Source organism: Meles meles, chromosome 3 (assembly GCF_922984935.1).
Source record: "Meles meles chromosome 3, mMelMel3.1 paternal haplotype, whole genome shotgun sequence".
In the NCBI taxonomy this organism is placed as follows: Eukaryota; Metazoa; Chordata; class Mammalia; order Carnivora; family Mustelidae; genus Meles; species Meles meles.
Window position 1 is genome coordinate 44,249,391 of NC_060068.1, and position 18,112 is coordinate 44,267,502.

General features: G+C 44.2%; 1 protein-coding gene across 3 annotated transcripts in view; it reads left to right on the forward strand.

Annotated features, from left to right (window-relative positions):
* The window catches only part of LOC123937897 (synuclein alpha interacting protein), a 148,025-nt gene that overhangs the window by 87,475 nt on the left and 42,438 nt on the right, over nucleotides 1-18,112 (forward strand). For all 3 annotated transcript variants that reach the window (XM_045998703.1, XM_045998705.1, XM_045998704.1), the window contains exon 3: nucleotides 1,543-1,615. In XM_045998703.1, the coding sequence (XP_045854659.1) occupies nucleotides 1,543-1,615 (73 nt within the window). The remainder of the gene's footprint in view (nucleotides 1-1,542; nucleotides 1,616-18,112) is intronic.

Here is an 18,112-nt window from a genome sequence, read left to right on the forward strand (position 1 = left end):
AGTACTTGGCCAGGAACATAAGGTACCTTATTAGTAACAAGAAAAATGCCTTGTGTACCTATGTTAACCCCAGCCCCCAAAGAGCAAACTGCAGAAGGGGGGAAATGCTTGAAGTTCATTTTTGGTTTAAGAGACAGCCCTCTCTCCTCCTGAGTATGTGGTAGATTGACTGAAGTCCCTGTAGTCTCACAGGAATGGGCACCATAAACAGGAGATCATTGCATCAGACAGGTAAGAGTAATTTCTCTAATTAGTCATTTGAGATTTCATTTTTCACTTGGAAGAACTGGAAATTTAATTTGTTTGTGACAGCCGATTGGCGAACTGACAGCAGCTACCATTGCCCCCCCACCCCACCCCGTCTTGCTGTCCTGATGTCGTCGTGGAGAAAGCTCTGGGGGGAGGTGGTCCTTGATATAAACACTTGGCTTCATCTGTCTACATCAAGCTAACTAAAGTACCTTCTTATTGACAGATGTGCCCTAATTACACATTTCTCACTTGTAATGCTAGAATAATCTTAATGAGTTTCCCGTGATCATTTTTCTTTCAGATTAAAGACTTGTTTTCAATCCCCCCAAATTTTGCAGCAGTCTAAGTAATTTATAATATATTCTCATTGCCATAAGACATTGTTCCCAAAGGTACAGAGCAAGATATTTTTAGGGAGCCGTCGTTTAGGAATTAATGTGTGATTGAAGACAGTCGTTTGGTTAAAGAAACAGCTCATCCTATCTATTTTGTTTTAAAACATTCTCTCTGAAGAAAGATGGAGTGGCATCAGACGTAGCGCCCATACATCATAGCTATTGATTTCACATTTGTTTTGGGCTCGTCTGATTTTATGCCCCCTCGTGTTGTAATTTGTTATCCTGAGAGCTGGTCCCTGAGTTGGTACTGGGTTGATGCTGGGAGGTGGGTTTTTTTCCAGTTTGGACTAATCTGTACATGAAACAGATTAGCTTGCAGACACAGAACCACAGTCCTCTTGCTTCTCATAACATTTCGCCCGGGGTTTCCCATGGAGCTCACAGATGCCACCCAGTGACATCTCTGGCAGGTGACAACGTGAGGGATGTTCGCGTAGTCCAGCCAGTGTGGGCACAGGTAAAACTCCTGGCAGCCCTGGGGGCTGCCGGAAGCTGGGGGCTTCTCCCTTAGGGCCCTTCATACCCAGACTCAACATGCACGTATTCTGGACACCTGGAGGTTCTCGGGGCCAGAAATTCCTTCCATCTTCCACCGGTAGCAGAAGTAACAGGAGGGAGAATGTCTGCTTGGCCACACCTTGCGTGTGGAAGGGGGGGCCTCGGAGCCCCTTTTAACGTGCATCTGCTTCGATGCTTCTAGGTGGAGCCGGGGCTGCTGCCAGATCCCCAAGCAGCCCATTTCAGATAAAATTAGACAGACTTTCTGCATATATACGTGTTGGACTCAAGTATCATTTCTAGTGTTTTGCTTTTTCTGGCCAATTTGAGTGAATGTCACGTTCTCGTTTTAAAATGCTGTTTTCTTCCCTTTGTCCTCTGGCTTCCCATTCAGTACTCAGTCACGTCGCTGAAGACCATCCCGGAACTGTGCAGAAGATGTGACTCGCAGAGCGAAGACAGATCAGGTACGGCTCGCCCCCCAGCCCTCTCCTGCCCCCAACTCTTAGAGAGCGGAGGACTCCGGGGAGCTGTTTCCCCCTCACACTCGTTGCTCCTGCCTTCTGTCTGTCTTTTACAGCCTCTCGCTTCCTCCCCCCTACACACACACCCTCTGCAAACAGATGTCAGGTCATCCTCCAAAGGCTAACGGGACAGGGAGGCCCTAATGAGGACACGGCTGTATATGGCTCAACAGGGGCCGTCATCTCGGCAGCTCCAAACCGCAGTATACGCAGCAATTTACTGAAAACCCGAGAAACCATTGGTGACAAAATATAATGATGCAGGCGCCAACGAAAAAAATGTTGGACGCATTCACTACCCATATGGCCGGGACCAGCTTGGGGGATGGGGCTTCGCCAGGGTCTGAAACCCTATCAGGGATGCGACATGATAGGATCTGCAGGAAGGCATACTGGAACAGTTAAGATTAAAGCAAAGCTTGGGAGTTTAATAGTGTAAACTAAACAGAGAATTATGGCATATAGATGAAAACCAGCTGGTTGACCTTTTCTCCTTGCAGACGCCCCCATGCCGGCAAAAAGAAAGAAATTAATAAAGGACATTCAGGGTTGCTTTTCCCCCCCTCTGTAAATCAAATTAAGCCCCTCTCCTTTTCTCTCTGTGTTGGGCAAAAATGAAAATTAAAAAGGATGTCGATGGGCATGATACCATGGCATTAAATGATGAAAGGATGTTTATTGTTTTTTGGAGTAATTACTGTAAGGCATTGCCATTAATCGTGCCAAAGCTGGATCTCCTCTGATGGTAGCTCGAATCCTGAGAACCATGGGCTGTGGAAGGCTCAAGATAATCGTCCAATCATGTGTATCGTGTTTCAAAATAAATAGATGGCCCTTGTCTGGACAGCTACTAGAGTTCTAGGCCATTCTCACTGAAAGGGCTTGCACAAAGCTCCTTTACTTGTCTCTTCAACTGCTCGTTCACTTTTGAGATGGGGAAAATAATCAGTCTTCCAAGGTTTGTCTATCTCTGTGTTTTTGTGAGTGAGAGTAATGCTTCAGTGTTTGGGTCAAAAACACAGAGGATAGTTCTAAGTTCTCATAAAAGTTTTCATTCACCTTCAGTTTTGGGGAGGGGGCTCGGTTTTTTGTTTTTTAAATTGCAAACACACTCAAGTTTCTGTCAGGTGTAACAGAGGCTTTGGCCACGAGGCTCCAGGGGCGTACCTCCTGACAAGGCGTCCCCAGGTTCCAAGTTGGATCATTGACTGGGGGCAGTGACGTGCGTTCAAGTTAGGGTTCAGTCAGTTATCAGCTATACAACCTAGAGCTTGAGAGTGGTTGTCTACAAAATAAAGAAGAAGCTTGTTCTGCCAATGTTACCAGGCACCATTAGGATGAGATTAGGTGATGTATCTGAAGTTACTTTGTAGATGTAGGATTTTCTTCTTTAACTAGAGGTGGGAGTAAGAGAGAAGAAATAATAGCAACCACTTGCATCGTGCTCATTGTGGGAGGTTCTGTTATAAGCCCTTCAAACACGTTAACTTAATTAATCCAAAAATGCTGTGAAGAGCTGAGTACTTAAGATGTTTATGTTATAGGTGGGCAAACGGAGATGCAGAACAGAGAAGTCAAGTATCTTGCCTAGAGTCACACGGCAGTTAAATTGCGGAGCTGGGATTCACACTGCAGCAGGTCCATCCTGGAGTGGGTTCTCTATCCTTACACATAAGTACCCTGACATAGCTTGACTTAGTGACATTCATTTAATTTTAGGAGATTATCCTTTTAAAACTTTAAAAATCAGCATTTTCCCTTATTGATTAAGGGATGAATTTCCCTTCTCTGTTCAGTAGCTATTCTTGCTTATCGAGGTAAGTGAATTAACCCAAGTTTTCAAAAATAATTTTTCCTGGGACGGGTCCATCCCATTTTCTCCAGGTCATGTGATTTCTCACTGCTTGCACAATAGGTGAAATTGGACATTTCTTCTCTGGTTGAGAAGGATATCAGTTTCAAGTTCAGAAGCCTTTAAACTTCACCCAGAGCAAAGACCCAGTGCTCAAGGTCATTGGCAATAATTAGACCTGACAGGAAATGGATGTCTATGGGCAAGACTCGGGCCTCTTAATGGAATCACATACACACCTTCAATGGAATCACATGTAGACCTAATTTGGAGGCTGTCAGACCACTTTCTATCAGAACCAGAATGATCATAGAAAAAGAACACATAGAAAAATCCATCTCTCCATAGTAGCACTGTAGGTTATCTGTGAGCTCCCTTAAAAGAAATCTCAACATAGTAAAGATTTTTCACAACTAGTTTCTGAAAGAATTGAGCCATTCTTGATTCATTCCAAGAGCATCGAGCTCTAGAAACACCCTTTGCACCTCTCTAGTCTTCCCGTGTCCACCACCAGGAGGAGCTTACTCTGGGACGGCTTGCCAATTTCCATCTTCTCAGTAATCTTTTCAAACTGGTGGCAGCAGAAGGCCCGCTGGCCTCTGAGAAGAGTAGTCCACATCTTCTCTTGGAACAAGGGCACCTGCTGGGGAAACATTCCCCAAAGTCCTGTCGCTTAGAATATATGCCACCAGATGAAGGCTCTTTATCGTTCTCAAGTTTGTTAAAGCAATTTCTGTTTTGTGTAGGTTGTCAAATGCTACCATCCATCCTTGCATTAACAAGCCCTTGATCAGATTTCTCGGGCCCGTTTGTTCTTTTATTTATTCATTCAGCCGATAACTGAATATTTTGCTGTCAAAGGCACTCAGGACGTAGTAACAAATAAGACACCGACAAGGTCCCCGTTCTTGTGACATTTATATTCTAGGGAGTGACGAACAAAAGACAAGCAAACGAATACATAAACCAGATCATTTCACCCAGTGAAATGAAGAGGTGACTCGAAGCGACGTGATAGAGTAACTTGTAGGAGTTGGAGGGGGGCACTTGTGGGGGTCTTGGGAGTGTTAGCAGGACCCAGCCAGTTGAAACAAGGGAAGATCATTGAAGGCAGAGGAACTAGTGCAAAGACCCTGAGCCAGGAATGAGCTTAACATGTATGAGGAAGAAAAAGAAAACCAGTCTGCAGCAGGGTGCTCAAAATGAAGATGAGAGCTGGGAGATGGTCAGGGTCAGACTCTGTATGGCCCCAATGATCATGTGCGCAGACGTGGGTCTTGTGCTAAGTGCCATGAGAGGCACCACCAGCAGGATGTCAGATTTTCTAAAATACTACTTGGAAGAAAGCCTCAGTATGTAGAATCATAACTCTCAACAGAAGAAGGGACCCCAAAATCATCGAATTGGAGAGAGAGAGAGCATGTGAAGGTACAAATAATAAAGCAAATGGATAAAATGCTGAAAAATGATGAATAAGGTTAAAATGTATACAGGTGTTCTTTGTGCCAGTTATATATTTTAACACCTTCATATGTTTATTTACAAATGAAAAAATTATTTCCAAATAAGTTTTTTTAAAAGGCAAAAAATAATAATAATAAGCACTTAGTCCATAATCCTTTGGATCTTCAACGAGGATCCTTATTATCCTGCTTATACATCATGGCTCCGGTGACAGAGAGTTCACAGTATCATGAGGCAAGCCGTCCACAAATGCTAGTATCTTCATTCAGTCAAAATCAATGTCCCTCAAATTACCATCCCTGTCCCTGGTTCTTCTTGGATCCATGGAGAACAGCAACCCCTTCTCGACAAGGTGCCACTAAGTGTTTAAAGATGGCAGTCACCCTTGGTCTTGTCTTCTCCAGGTTAAAATTTCCCTCCATGGTTTTAAGTCTATCCTGTTCTTCCTTCTTGCTCTCTCGTGGATGACTGCAGATCACCAGCACCCTCCTTAGAGTGGAGCCCTCAGAACTGAACCCAGTGGTTGCTCCCCACGTGGTCTGAGGAGAACCTGCCAACCCTGCTCTTCAGCCTCCAGGACTCCCCACCTACATGCCCTGCCTTCCCAAGTATGTTCCAGAGACAGTGCTCATGCCTGGCCTACCTGCTTGTTTCTCAAGTGTCCTGAGAGGAGCAGGAATGTCAGAGGAGCCTGTTGGTGGCCTTGGAAGCCCCTCTGTGAGACATCCAGCCCAGAGCTCACCCCCTTCATCCCTAGACCCTGGGTCATGTCATGGTGGGGTCTGAGAAAGGCAAATGGCAGTGTTGTCAGAAGCCTGGGGCAACATTCCATTCTCTTCCATTAACTGTCCCATGCATATGAGTGTGCCCTAGAGGTGTCCTTCCTCTACCTGAAGACTTGGACCCCTAGTGAAATCTGCACTTTCCTCTGACAGAAGCAATAGTTTAAACTGTCCTCTACCCATGACACTATGACTGAACTTCACATGTTTGTGAGAGAAGTTTTGAAAAGACGGTGAAGTTATTGCAGAGACAACAACAAGGCAAGAGGGAGGCGAAGAGGTAGAAATTGGATCCTTGAGAATAAACTTGGCCTGTCTTGAGACTTCCTAATTCTCTCTTAGGTGTTCTTCTGGTCCTCTGTATACAGCTTCTTTGTCCTCAGAATGATCCTCTGAGGGAGGACCATGAGTAACCCCAATTTATTGATGAGGAAACCAAGACTCCTAGAAGATCAATAATCTGTCCACAGTTCTGCAGCTGGCAAGTCTTCTAAACCAGCTGTGTTGATTCCAGAGCCCTGTGGAGTTGAACCAACTGAGTAACTGTCGCCCGAGGAGCCACGTGTGGCTACTAGTGTGAATCAAGGATTAGCAGCAAGGAAGTTATGTGTGAAAAACTTGCACTCTCCAAGGAAGTGATTTGTGGAACGTTTGCACGTATTCTCTGCTTAATCCCTGCTGCTCGAGTAGGAGGAAGGGCCAGAGCAAGGCAGGGAGTGTTAACTCTGCCCTACGGTCTTTGCCAAATAAGGGCTAAAATAGGCCAACATATGGTCTTCAAATCAGACATATTCAGTTTCATTGACTTCGAGTTTTCTCTAATTAATTGGACATTCAGATACGCATTCGTTTCAATTCAGTGCTTTAAGGGTCTTGTGATTCTTTCGAAATACGTATCTGCTAAGCCCATTGGATAATTTTCTCATGAAAGAATGCAGATAGATACTAATGCAGCTCTGCCTCCAAGAACAAGACGCACTGAGGAGAGAAAACTCAGTTATAGAACAGCAATAAATGGCCCCGGGTTGGGTTTGAGAAGAATTTTAATACCCACATAATATGGACCATAATTTGCGTGACAGGGAGAAAAGGAGAGCCATTCTTTTTTAAACTTAGTATCTGATATCTATGTGGTAAAATACATTTTGGTTGTCGATGTAAAAGCGTTGCAGATTGGCTCTAATTTTAGCCCCTCAGAGTGCAGATTTTGTGACAAACTCTGAACCCTTGAAAATATGTGGTTTCTCCAAGATGTTCAAGGATTTCAGCCAGCACCAAAAATAGTAAATTGACGTGAAATTTATCCCCTTGACCCTTCTGTAACATAGCTGATGATGCTAAATATGTAAACCCCCTATTTTCGATTTTATTAAGGTTTAATGCTAAAAGCTTGCAAGCAGACGTCGGTGGGGCAGTTTAAACGAGAAGCCTGCTGGTAACTCCAGCTCACGTGATATATTGTCAAATGGACTCCAAAGAATAGGGAAACACATTTTCTAAGATCTCAATTAAAAAAACAAACAACAACAACAACAACAAAACGAACGCATCAACCCAGGACTACGAAGAATCGAACACCCATGATGAAATCTGTTTCTCTAACCACGGCAACAATGCACATACAGCAAAACCTCTAGATGAGAATGTTACCAAGCGAAACACTTACTTTTCTCTCTCTTTAGCAAAATCTTACTTGTCAAGGTGATAACAATCCATTATAAAAAGTGAAAATCGAAAACTCCAGCTGATGCTGCCACCAGAACTAAATGTAACTCTGTTTCTTCCTAGCATTGTACGGTTGCAATCCTCATGCCGGGAAAGGGTTATCTGCTGCTTTTTTTCAGCTGCTACCCAAGACGCGTGGACATCGTGTCGCATGAAGCCCAGAACATACCTGGGAAAGTACACGTGCCCCATCAGTCCAGAGGGAGAGACCACCTCTGCCTTTAATCCATTAACATTTAGCTTATGTTTCCGAGAGAAAGGGTATAAGTCAGTGTGAGGCAAGACAGGAGCAGGGGACGATAGAAAAGTTAAAAGTGAAACTTCAGTCGTGTTTAACAACGAAAGGGGCTCGAAGGAGCAGGGCTTCAGAACATTGCACCCTTGGCCCTTCCTCTCTCTTCATCTGCACAGTTCTTGTCTTTCCTTAGCCAGACCCACAAGCGCCAACACTCCCTGGTGTTCTAAAACCTTACTAGCATTGTGGAATTAAGAAAGAAATGAGACAATATGAAAGGGAGAGGAAACTTAGGAGAAGGGGACCCAGTCTCCTCTCCCCGATTTAGTTTATTTTTGTTGGGCTCTGAGAAACCTGTTTGGCACCCTCAAAATTAATACAGAAATCTTAGTAGAAGTGACTTCAAGAGTCTCTGCAGGAAAGAAGGATAAAAATTCTGAAGCAGGGAGGTAAGATAATCATTTAGGCGGGAAGGCAAAGATTGAAGCTAAGGGACAGGGAAGATGTGATACAGAACCAAAGTCCCTTGTACCTTGTGTGGCCTCCAGAGTCATTCCTGTCATAAGGGAGAGTGGTTTCCCAGTCTCGTCTTCCCAATCCAAGGCAAGAGTGTGAGTGTGTGTTAAGGGTGTGGGGGCAGTGATACTCGGTTCGGAGCTCTATAGCATCTCTGAGAGCATCCCACTTCTTGCTGGAAATATATTCTTTTTCCTTCGTCTCCCAAAATTAAATGTGCTCCATCTTCTCATTTAAAAATGAGCCCTCTTTGGGATGCCTGGATTGCTCAGTTGGTTAAGAGCCTGCCTTCAGCTCTGGTCATGATCACAGTCCTGGGGTCGAGCTCTGCACTGTTCAGTGGGGAGTCTTCTCCCTCTGCCTGTTGCTCCCCCTTCTTGTGCTCATTTTCTCTCTCTGAGAAATAAAATCTTTAAAAAAAAAGAAAATGAGCCCTCTTTGTCCGCATACCTCCTTTGCCTTAACTCTTCCCTTAAAAAAATAAAAGTCTTAAAAGAAACTGAAGTCATAGAAAAATTCTAGGGACGCCTGGGTGGTTCCATCAGTTAAGCCTCTGCCTTCAGCTCAGATCATGATCCCAGAGTCCAGGGATCGAGCCCTGCATCGGGCTCCCTGCTCAGCAGGGAGCCTGCTTCTCCCTCTCCCTCTGCCTGCTGCTCTGCCTACTTGGGCTCTCTCTGTCAAATAAATAAATAAAATCATTTTTAAAAAAAAGAAAAAGGAAGAAAAGAGAAACCCGAGTCAACTACAAAAGTCCAGACCCTTCGGGGGGCACCTCACAGTGTGTCTCGGGGCTAGAGCCAGCCCCATCAGCATCACCTGGCAGCTTGTCAGAAAGACAGACTCTCAGACCCCCCGGAGCAGAACGTGCATTTTGTAATAAGCTCTCCAAGTGAATGGTGCATATTCAAGATTGAGGAGCACAGACTTAGGACACCCGGTGCTCATCTGGTGTCCGTGACGAGTGTCACTCCACACTCAAAACCAAGCAGTAGTTCCCCAGGCTGGTTCTCAAGACATACAATGGGAAACTCTGTCCTGTGGTCTTCAGGGCCCTGCGTGATCTCCTCCTGGTTCAGCAAGCTTCTTCACATGCCCCTCTCCTCCCACTGTCCGTCTGCGGCATCAGGGAACCTTCTTCAGGTGTTACAGTGCGCTGCTTTTTCCCATGACATTTCCTTCTTCCACTTCACCTCCTCAGCCCCTTTACCAGACTCCTTAGACCACCATGTTCCAACAGAAATATAATGCAAGCCACTGACCTAATTGAATTTTTTTTCCCCTAAGAACCACATTTTAAAACTATAAACCAATGAGATTAATTTAATATCTTTAATTTAACCCAACACATCAAAACTGTTATTTGAACGTGGACTACCAGCCAGCCACATTTTAACTGCTTAATAGCCACAGGTGTCTAGTGGCTCCCATTGGGGACAGTTTGAGCCTAGATGAATTTAGTTAGCGCTGCTCTCCCAACTTACTCTATGATTTCCCAGCTCTGCATTTTAAAGAATTGTTAACTATTAATATCTGTGTTTCAAAGAATTATTAACAGTATGATGTTAGCTCGATACAAGTTTTCTCTAGTAGACTAAGTGTAATCTCTTGTTTATTATGGAATCCCCAGCCCCTGACGCTGGAGCCTTGTATAGATCTGAGGGCTGGATGCGCAAATGAAGGTGTGAAAAGGCAAAAGAATGCCTCCCTCCTTTGGCTTTCGTATCATAATTGAGATATGAGCCAGCTGATTGTTTGCTTCTTTTCATTTGACGTGATACCTTGATCCTTCAGGTTTCCTCTTTTATCTGTACCATCGGTATCTTTCTCTCTATGGGGTCATTACCCTCATCAAACAAGCACTCTCTGATCATCTCTTGTCTTAATAAGCAAACAAACAGGGAGCGCCTGGGTGGCTCAGTTAAGCATCAGACTCTTGATTTCAGCTCTGGTTGTGATCTCAGGGTCATGAATTCAAACCCCACATAGGGCTCTGCACTGAGTGTGGAACCTGCTTAAGATTCTTTCCCTCCCTCTCCCTCTGCCCCTCCCCGCCCAACCTGCCGCCCCTCCATGTGTGCTCACTCTCTCTCTTTAAAAAAAAAAAAAGCAATCAAACCGTACCTCCTCTGGTGACTCCCATCCTGGTTCCCTGTTCCTTCCTTTCCCCACCCCCTCTACCCCCTTCCAATACAGCCAACCTGCTATAAAGAGTTAGGGGAACCCCCATCACTGCCCTCCCCCCTCCTTCACTTGAAGTATCTCCAAACGACCTCCGCCTCCCTAGGGAAGGCCACGACTTCCGCGGTGCCACATCTGCCGACATGGAGACTCTTCTCTCTCTTGGCCACTCCTTTCTGGAAGCATTCTCCTCTCTTGGCTTTGTGATACCACCTATCCCCTCATGTTTCTCCCAACGCTCTGACATCTCCTTATCTCCTTTGCGAGTCCTCCTCCTCCTTTACTTGGACTTTAAATACCCAAGTGGACTTTAAAGCCCAAGTGGGGCTTCTGAATTCAATAGGACCCTCTCTCTTCTTGGTCTCCAAGTCTCTGTGGGTGGGGCGCTCCTCCACTGTCCCGGCCTCACGTGTCACCTACACGCCGCTGCTGCTTGTCTGGGCTTAGTTGCCTCCTTACGCGCCAGCTGCGTGTCTATGTTGGATGTCTCATGGAATTCTAAAGAGGATCCTTGAATCCCGTTCCCTGACTTGTTCCTCCTCAGACGCTCCCTCAGTCCTGGGCATTCAGTGTACTGATACTCAGTGACTGCAGCGGGAATTCTCCCTCTCCCTCACACTCCCCTTCAGCCTATCACCAGCTCCTCAGTGATCTGTGCTCAAAATATGTGCCCATCTGTCCTCTTTTCTCCATCTTCTCAGCCACTGGTTAGGACAGGCCACCTATATGTTTCATTGGGGTTAATGGCATGAACCAGTCCCACCCATTTCTTCACCACCAACCCTTGCACACCCTGTTTCCCACAGAGTGGCCAGAAGGATGTATTTTAAAATGCAAAGCGGATCCTTTCACTTCTCTGTGAAATTCCCCCAGACCCTCTATTTCTGTTAAAATTCTTCATTGTGGCCAGGAAACCCCCAAATGAGTTGGCCTGTGACAACTTTCCCCAACCACATCTTTGACAGCTTTCTCTCTGGCTCACTGTGCTCTAGAGGTAAGAGCGATAGAACCTGCCAGATTTTTTTCTGCTTTAGGCATTCAAAAATGTGCTTCCTTCTACCCAGATCTCCACAAAATGATCTCATCTCGGGGCGCCTGGGTGGCTCAGTGGATTAAGCCGCTGCCTTCGGCTCAGGTCATGATCTCAGGGTCCTGGGATCGAGCCCCGCATCAGGCTCTCTGCTCCGCAGGGAGCCTGCTTCCTCCTCTCTCTCTGCCTGCCTCTCTGCCTACTTGTGATCTCTCTCTCTGTCAAATAAATAAATAAAATCTTAAAAAAAAAAAATGATCTCATCTCTTGTGTTTTCCCTCAGATCTTCACGTAGTTGGCTTCTCGTTCCCTGGTCTCAGCTTAAATGTCACCTCCGCGATGAGACTTCTCAGCTGCTCTCTTCCAGGACCCTGCGAAATGCTCTGCGTTTTGTGATTCCTCATTCATCTGTATGCTTGTTTTACTGTCTGGTTCCCTCATGAGGACAGGGATTATGTCTATTTCATTCCCCTCGGCACCCCCAGAACCATATGCTAATAGGTGTTGAATAAATGGACTGCAGAAGAGTATTTCAGCATTCTGTCAATTCAGCGCTTGTGACCGAGCTTTGTTATATTCTTATCTTGCTCACATGCGAGATTGCCACATTTCACCAGTTGAAAGAATTGGCAGCTGAAAGAACAAATTCTCAGTGATAAGATGACCCTAAATTTAGGCTAATACCATTAACGATAAACAACATAGGGAAATTCTTCCACTCAACTGTTTCTAAGAAAAATTGTTAAGGAATACCATTTGCCTAACTTTGCTCCCATCCAGAAGCTTCTCAGTTAAGTGCTTACCAAAACCAAGGCAGGGAGCAGGCTTTGGGATTTAGGGCCACAGAAATCCGAAATGAGCTCAATCAGGTTTTGCCACTGGTTTCTTAGATTCCATTACCTATATGTGACCCAAATAGAGAAAATACAGGTGACTCAGTTGGAAAGCATCTGCCTTCATGATCCCAGGGCCCTGGGATCAAGCCCCACATCATCCCCGCTCCCTGCTCAGCAGGGAGTCTGACTCTCCCTCTCCCCTCCCTGGCTTGTGCTTGCACACTTTCTCTCTCTCTCTCAAATGAATAAAATCTTAAAAAGAAAAAATGAACTGCATGTTTGAGGAATAATTGTAGTTTTGATAAGGCCATTATGCCCTGTTTGGGAAAGCAAGCCGGAGTCGGGGAACCTTGGTGTCGGTGGAAGAGTGTGGCAGGCACGCTCTGCAATTTGCGACATCATACTTAAAATTCCCAGAGTTCTCATTTATTTCAAGTGAGAATAAGGAAGAACTGTTCATCCATCCTGCAGAGTCGTTGCCCAAACCTCTAACGAAACCGTACCCTTGGCCTTATACTCAGAAACTTAGAAAAGCCTTACACAAATACATGATATTAGCAATTTAAAAATACTACACACAAGCAACAAATCACAGAGCACTGCATCAAAAACTAATGATGTATTGTATGGTAACTAACATAACAAAATAAAAAAAAAAACAAAACGCTAGAGGGAGGGAATTTTAGGAACATTCCAATTAAAGAATACCGTTTTTGAGAAATTCGTAAAATACACGGAAGGTTTTTTTTTTCATTGTTTATAGTAGTGCTTGTGAAGTGTATACCAAGCTGCCCCGGGAGACAGAAGAAAGGAACTCTGCCACTCATTTATCCTGGGAAAAGCCTCTGTCTGCACTCTGCATTTGTTTGGCTGTACCTGCTCTTTCTCTCAGAGGCCTCCTAACTATAACCTGGGGTCCAGGTGGGAGCTCTTGTGTACAGACCCCAGGAGAACTGTCAAGAGAAGAGAAAGCTACAGCCAACTCTGGGACTTACTCCTCTTTCTCCTCCCCTCCAGACCTTACACTGCTTTCCTCTCAAAAAGGAGACCATGTTTCACAGACTGACCACTTTGCTTCTCATGGAAAACAGAACTCATTTCACTTTTAGCCAGAAAACCGGAGAGAATACTCTGCTCATAACCTGAAGACATACCCTCTTCTCGTTCTTTTTCTTGGGTCTGAAGCTCTATTTCTAATGGAAATACCTAGCTCTGTATTTAGAAATCAAATCCTCGGGCCCTGGGGGAGTCAGCGGTTGGAGATGGAGAATAGAGAGATGGGGAGTAGAGTGTAGAGAGGAGGGATTTTCCCACCCCCACCCGTCCTCCATCTGCCTCCACTTCTCTCCCTTCCGGAAGACCAGTAACTTGGTGTTCTTTGTCCTTGGCGGTAGATCAGTCCTGTAAAACATCGCCACCTTCAGTTAAAACTGGTAAGTGTGTGTCTGCGCTTTCCAGAAGGCACACCGAGCTTCCTCTAACACTTTGCAGATAGCACCCAGAGCAAGCTGTCCCCTGTTTCAGTGCTTAGTTTGATGAGCCTCTTCTGTGTCTCTCATCCTATGTGTCTCTCCCTACAGTTCAGCACAGCAGGGAGAGAAAGAAAAGAAGGAGCCTGGAACAGGGGTCTGGAGTGAATACGAGGCTTAATGCACTCAAGGGGTTTGGTTAATGGCAAAGTGAAGGTCAGCATACTTTTTAGATGACAGAATGACTGAAACCATGGACTTTCTTCAGACCCACCAATTGCTCTTCTACGTAAACTGTGCTTTCGAAGCTCAGAGGTTTAAAGTTGTCAAAATATTGAGTCTGATTTCATGAGAGAATGTGCCTCTTTGGTGAAGTATCTTTTCTGTCTAGTGTGGTAAGGGCTTGAGGATGATTTGGAGTTTTCACAGAAGGAAGAAATGGGTACAGATAGGGCACAAAGTTACATGAGCAAGTCTGGACACTTCTGGGCAGAGCTGGAAATAATGAAACGTGAATCTGACACTTTCAACAGCTGTTTGATACCAACAGCCACTTAAAGTCAGAACTTGAGAACCAAACCAGCAATTCCTTCCCAATAGTATTTAATGTCTTAATGTGAATAGATCATTCGTTGCTATTTTTATAATGAGAAAGAAAGAGCTCTGTTTTCCCTCTTCAGACTTATAATACCCCCAGTAAAGGGTTCATGGTGTCAATGAAAGAGAGGAACCAGCAGTAACGTGGGAAAGTTCCAGAAACAGGCTTTCTTCACACAGAAGAAACATCATGGTCCTACACAATTCTCCAAATCCAGAGTTAACGCAATCCTTTGTTTTGGATCAGGTTACACTCTAGTCTCCCAGGATGGACCAGAAGATCACCCAGCAGGTCATCCACACTCTTCTTCCTATAGTCATGAGGTGGTATGAGTCACCCGTCACCATTCCTTCCAGAGCCTGAGGTGTTTGCAAGAAGTGAGCCCGCTGCAGATTTAAGTTTACAGTGGCTTAAGGAAACTCATGCCTAACGCTTCCACTCCCAGTCTTTTATAATGTCCTTCTCTTCGGTGTAAAAATAGAAGCAAATGGAATGTTGGAGAACTTAACAGGTATATCCTTGAAGGTGCCTGGACTTTGACAACTATAGATGTGGCGTGTGTGGTTAATGTACATTTTGAGGCAATTACAGGTAAAACTGACCATTTTGTTTCTCTTGGAAAATAGAATTCATTTAACTTTGACAGTAAATTGTAGGGAAACACTATTTTATCCTAAAGACATACCCCTTTTTTTTCTCTTCTTGATGTCTAAAGCTAATTTTCTAATAGGGACACATAAGTCCATATTTAGAAGTAAAATAAATAGGCATCTGGGGAGCCAGCATTGACGTTCGTTCTTGAAAATTGGATCCACTGATGGAATAGCAAACTGTACATTATCTTCCTAAGAAAATACTAATTTATCAGTCCCAAGAGCCAACGAGTTGTTCTGTGTCAGCAATCAGCTTAGCCTCATAATTATAAATTTGTAAGGATCTGTTGAAAGACATGGATCCAGAAGAATTATAGTGTTTCATAGTGAGTCACTTAGAAGAAAGAGCCCTGTTATTTGTAGACATTCCATATAGTCATAGAAATTTAGAGATGGATCAGGTCTTAGCAATCATATAGTCTAACCCTTTTATTTTACACATGAAGAAATCAAGGCCTGGAACCTATTGTAGGAAACATATGAAAATATTTCCATATGCAGTACATCTTCGAAATGTCTGACTGTCTTCGATATGTTGCTAACTCTGCCTTTGAAATAGTCAACACGATGTGCCCCTAATGTGGTAAGGGTGACTCATTGTTACAAGATAGCTCGTATCTGTGGACTGTACTTTACATCTTTAGCATATTCTTTTCTTCCTTTCCTTCCACCCTCCTCCCTTCATTCATTCATTCATTAAAAGATAAGTCACTGGGCCCCCATATCTGTGAGATGCTAGCTAGGCCAGACAGATGGCTGATTGGAAACATAAGGAGATTCATGAGCAGTCTTTGCCTTAGAGGAACTCTCAAGATAGACGGTGAGATAGATGCAGGTGTGAAGAGTTGCAAAAGAGCTTCAAAAATATCTAACTCTAGGTACGGGCAAGTATATCTCAGGGCACTGAGAAGCAGGGAATAAGGGTTTCCTGGGAGAGTCAGGCAAAGTGCATCATGGGGGTAACCCCTAAGGGGAATCTCCTCAGATGAGCCTCATCTCGGGCAGAGAAAGCAGTCAGGGCATTGTCAGAAGAGGGGGATCTTGCCCAAAGGCAGGAGCATTGAAAGAAGAACGTGGTGTGTCCGGAAATGGGGAGTTTAGCAATGGAGGGTGCGGGGAGAAATTAGTAATGTGGGATGGTGGGTGCTTCGATGAGAAGATAAATTAGAAAATAAACACAGGCATGCCTCCTTTTTATTGCACTTCATTTTCCTCATGCCTTTCAAATATTGCATTTTTATTGATTTATTTTCTTTTTTACAAATTGAAGGTTTGTGGCAATGCGATCAAACAAGTCTCTCTGCACCATTTTCCCAACAGCATTTGCTCACTTCATGTCTCTGTCACATTTTGGTCATTCTCACAATTTTTAAATTTTTTTTCATTCTTACTATGTGCATGAGGATGATCGATGATCCATGATCTTTGCTGTTGCTCTTGTAATTGTTTTGGAGCCCATGAACCACACCCATATCAGATGGCAAATTTAATCGATAAAGGTTGTGTGTGTACTGACTACTCCACCAACCAGCCATTTTCCATCTCCCTCTCCTCGGGCCTCTCTGTTCCCTGAGACTCCCCAGTATTGAAATTAGGCCAGTCAGTGATCCTACAAGGACCTCGCAGGCTTCAAGTGAAAGAAGAGTTGCACGTCTCTACTTTAGATCAAAAGCTAGAAATGATTACATTTAGTGAAAAGGCATGATTCAAAGCCAGGACAGGCTGAAAGCGAGGCCTCTTGCACCCAACAGTCAGGTTGTGAAGGCAAAAGAAAAATTCTTAAAGGAAATTAAAAGCGCTGCTCCAGTGAACACACGAATGATAAGAAAGCAAAGCAGTCTTATTGCTGATATGGAGAGAGTCTTAGTTTAGAAGTCCCATTAGAAGATCAAAGCAGGCACAAAGTTGCCTGGAGCCAACGCCTCATGGAGAGCAGTCTCTTAACTTTCTTCAATTCTGTGGAGGCCGAGAGAGGTGAGGAAGTTGCAGAAGAAAAGTTGGAAGCTAGTAGATGTTGGTTTTTGAAACTTAAGGAAAGAAGCTGTTTTTGTAACAGAAAGTGGGGAAGGGGGAAGCAGCTTATGCTGATGTAGAAGCTACAGCAAGTTCTCCAAAAGATCTAGCTAAGACCATTCATGAGGATGGCTCCACCAGACAACAGATTTTCAGTGTAGATGAAACAGCCCTCTGTCAGAAGAACGTGCTGTCTAGGACTTTTATAACTAGGGAGGAGAAATCAGGTTCTGGCTTCAAGGGACAGGTGACTCTCCTATTAGGAGCTCCTGTAGCTCGAAATTTTAAGTTGAAGCCAGTGCTCATTTGCCATTCTGAAGATCCTAGGGCCCTTAAGAATTATGCTAAATGTTCTCTGCCTGTGCCCTGAGAATGGAACAACAAAACCCAGAGGACAGCACATCTGTTTACAGCATGGTTTACTGAATATTTTAAGTTAAGCTCTACCAATCAGGAAAACAAAAATTTTTTTCTTTCAAAATATCACTGCTCATTGACCATATACCTGGTCACCCAAGAGCTCTGATGGAGATAGATGATGACAACGTTGTTTTCATGCCTGCTAACACAACATTCATTCGGTAGCCCATGGATCAAGGAGTCATATTGCCTTTCAAGTCTAGTATTAAAGAAACACATTTTGGAAGGCTAGAGCTGCCATGGATAGTGATTGCTCTGATGGTTCTGGGCAAAGTAAGTTGAAAACCTTGTGGAAAGGAGTCACCATTCTAGATAAATAAAGCATATCTGTAATTCATGAGAAGAAGTACAAATACCAACATTCACAAAAGTTTGGAAGAGGTTGATTCCACTCTCATGGATGAGCTTGAGGGGTTCAAGACTTCAGTGGAGGAAGTCATTGCAGATGTGGTGGAAATAGAAGAGAATTAGACTTGGAAGTAGAGCCTGAAGATGTGATTGAATTGCTGCCATCTCATGATAAAATTTGAATGGGTGATAAGTGGCTTCTTATGGATGTGCAAAGATGAATCTACTCCTAAGGAAGGTGCTGTAAAGATTGCTGAAAGGACAACAAATGATTTAGAACAGGACATAAACTTGGTTGCTGCAACAGTGGCAGGGTTT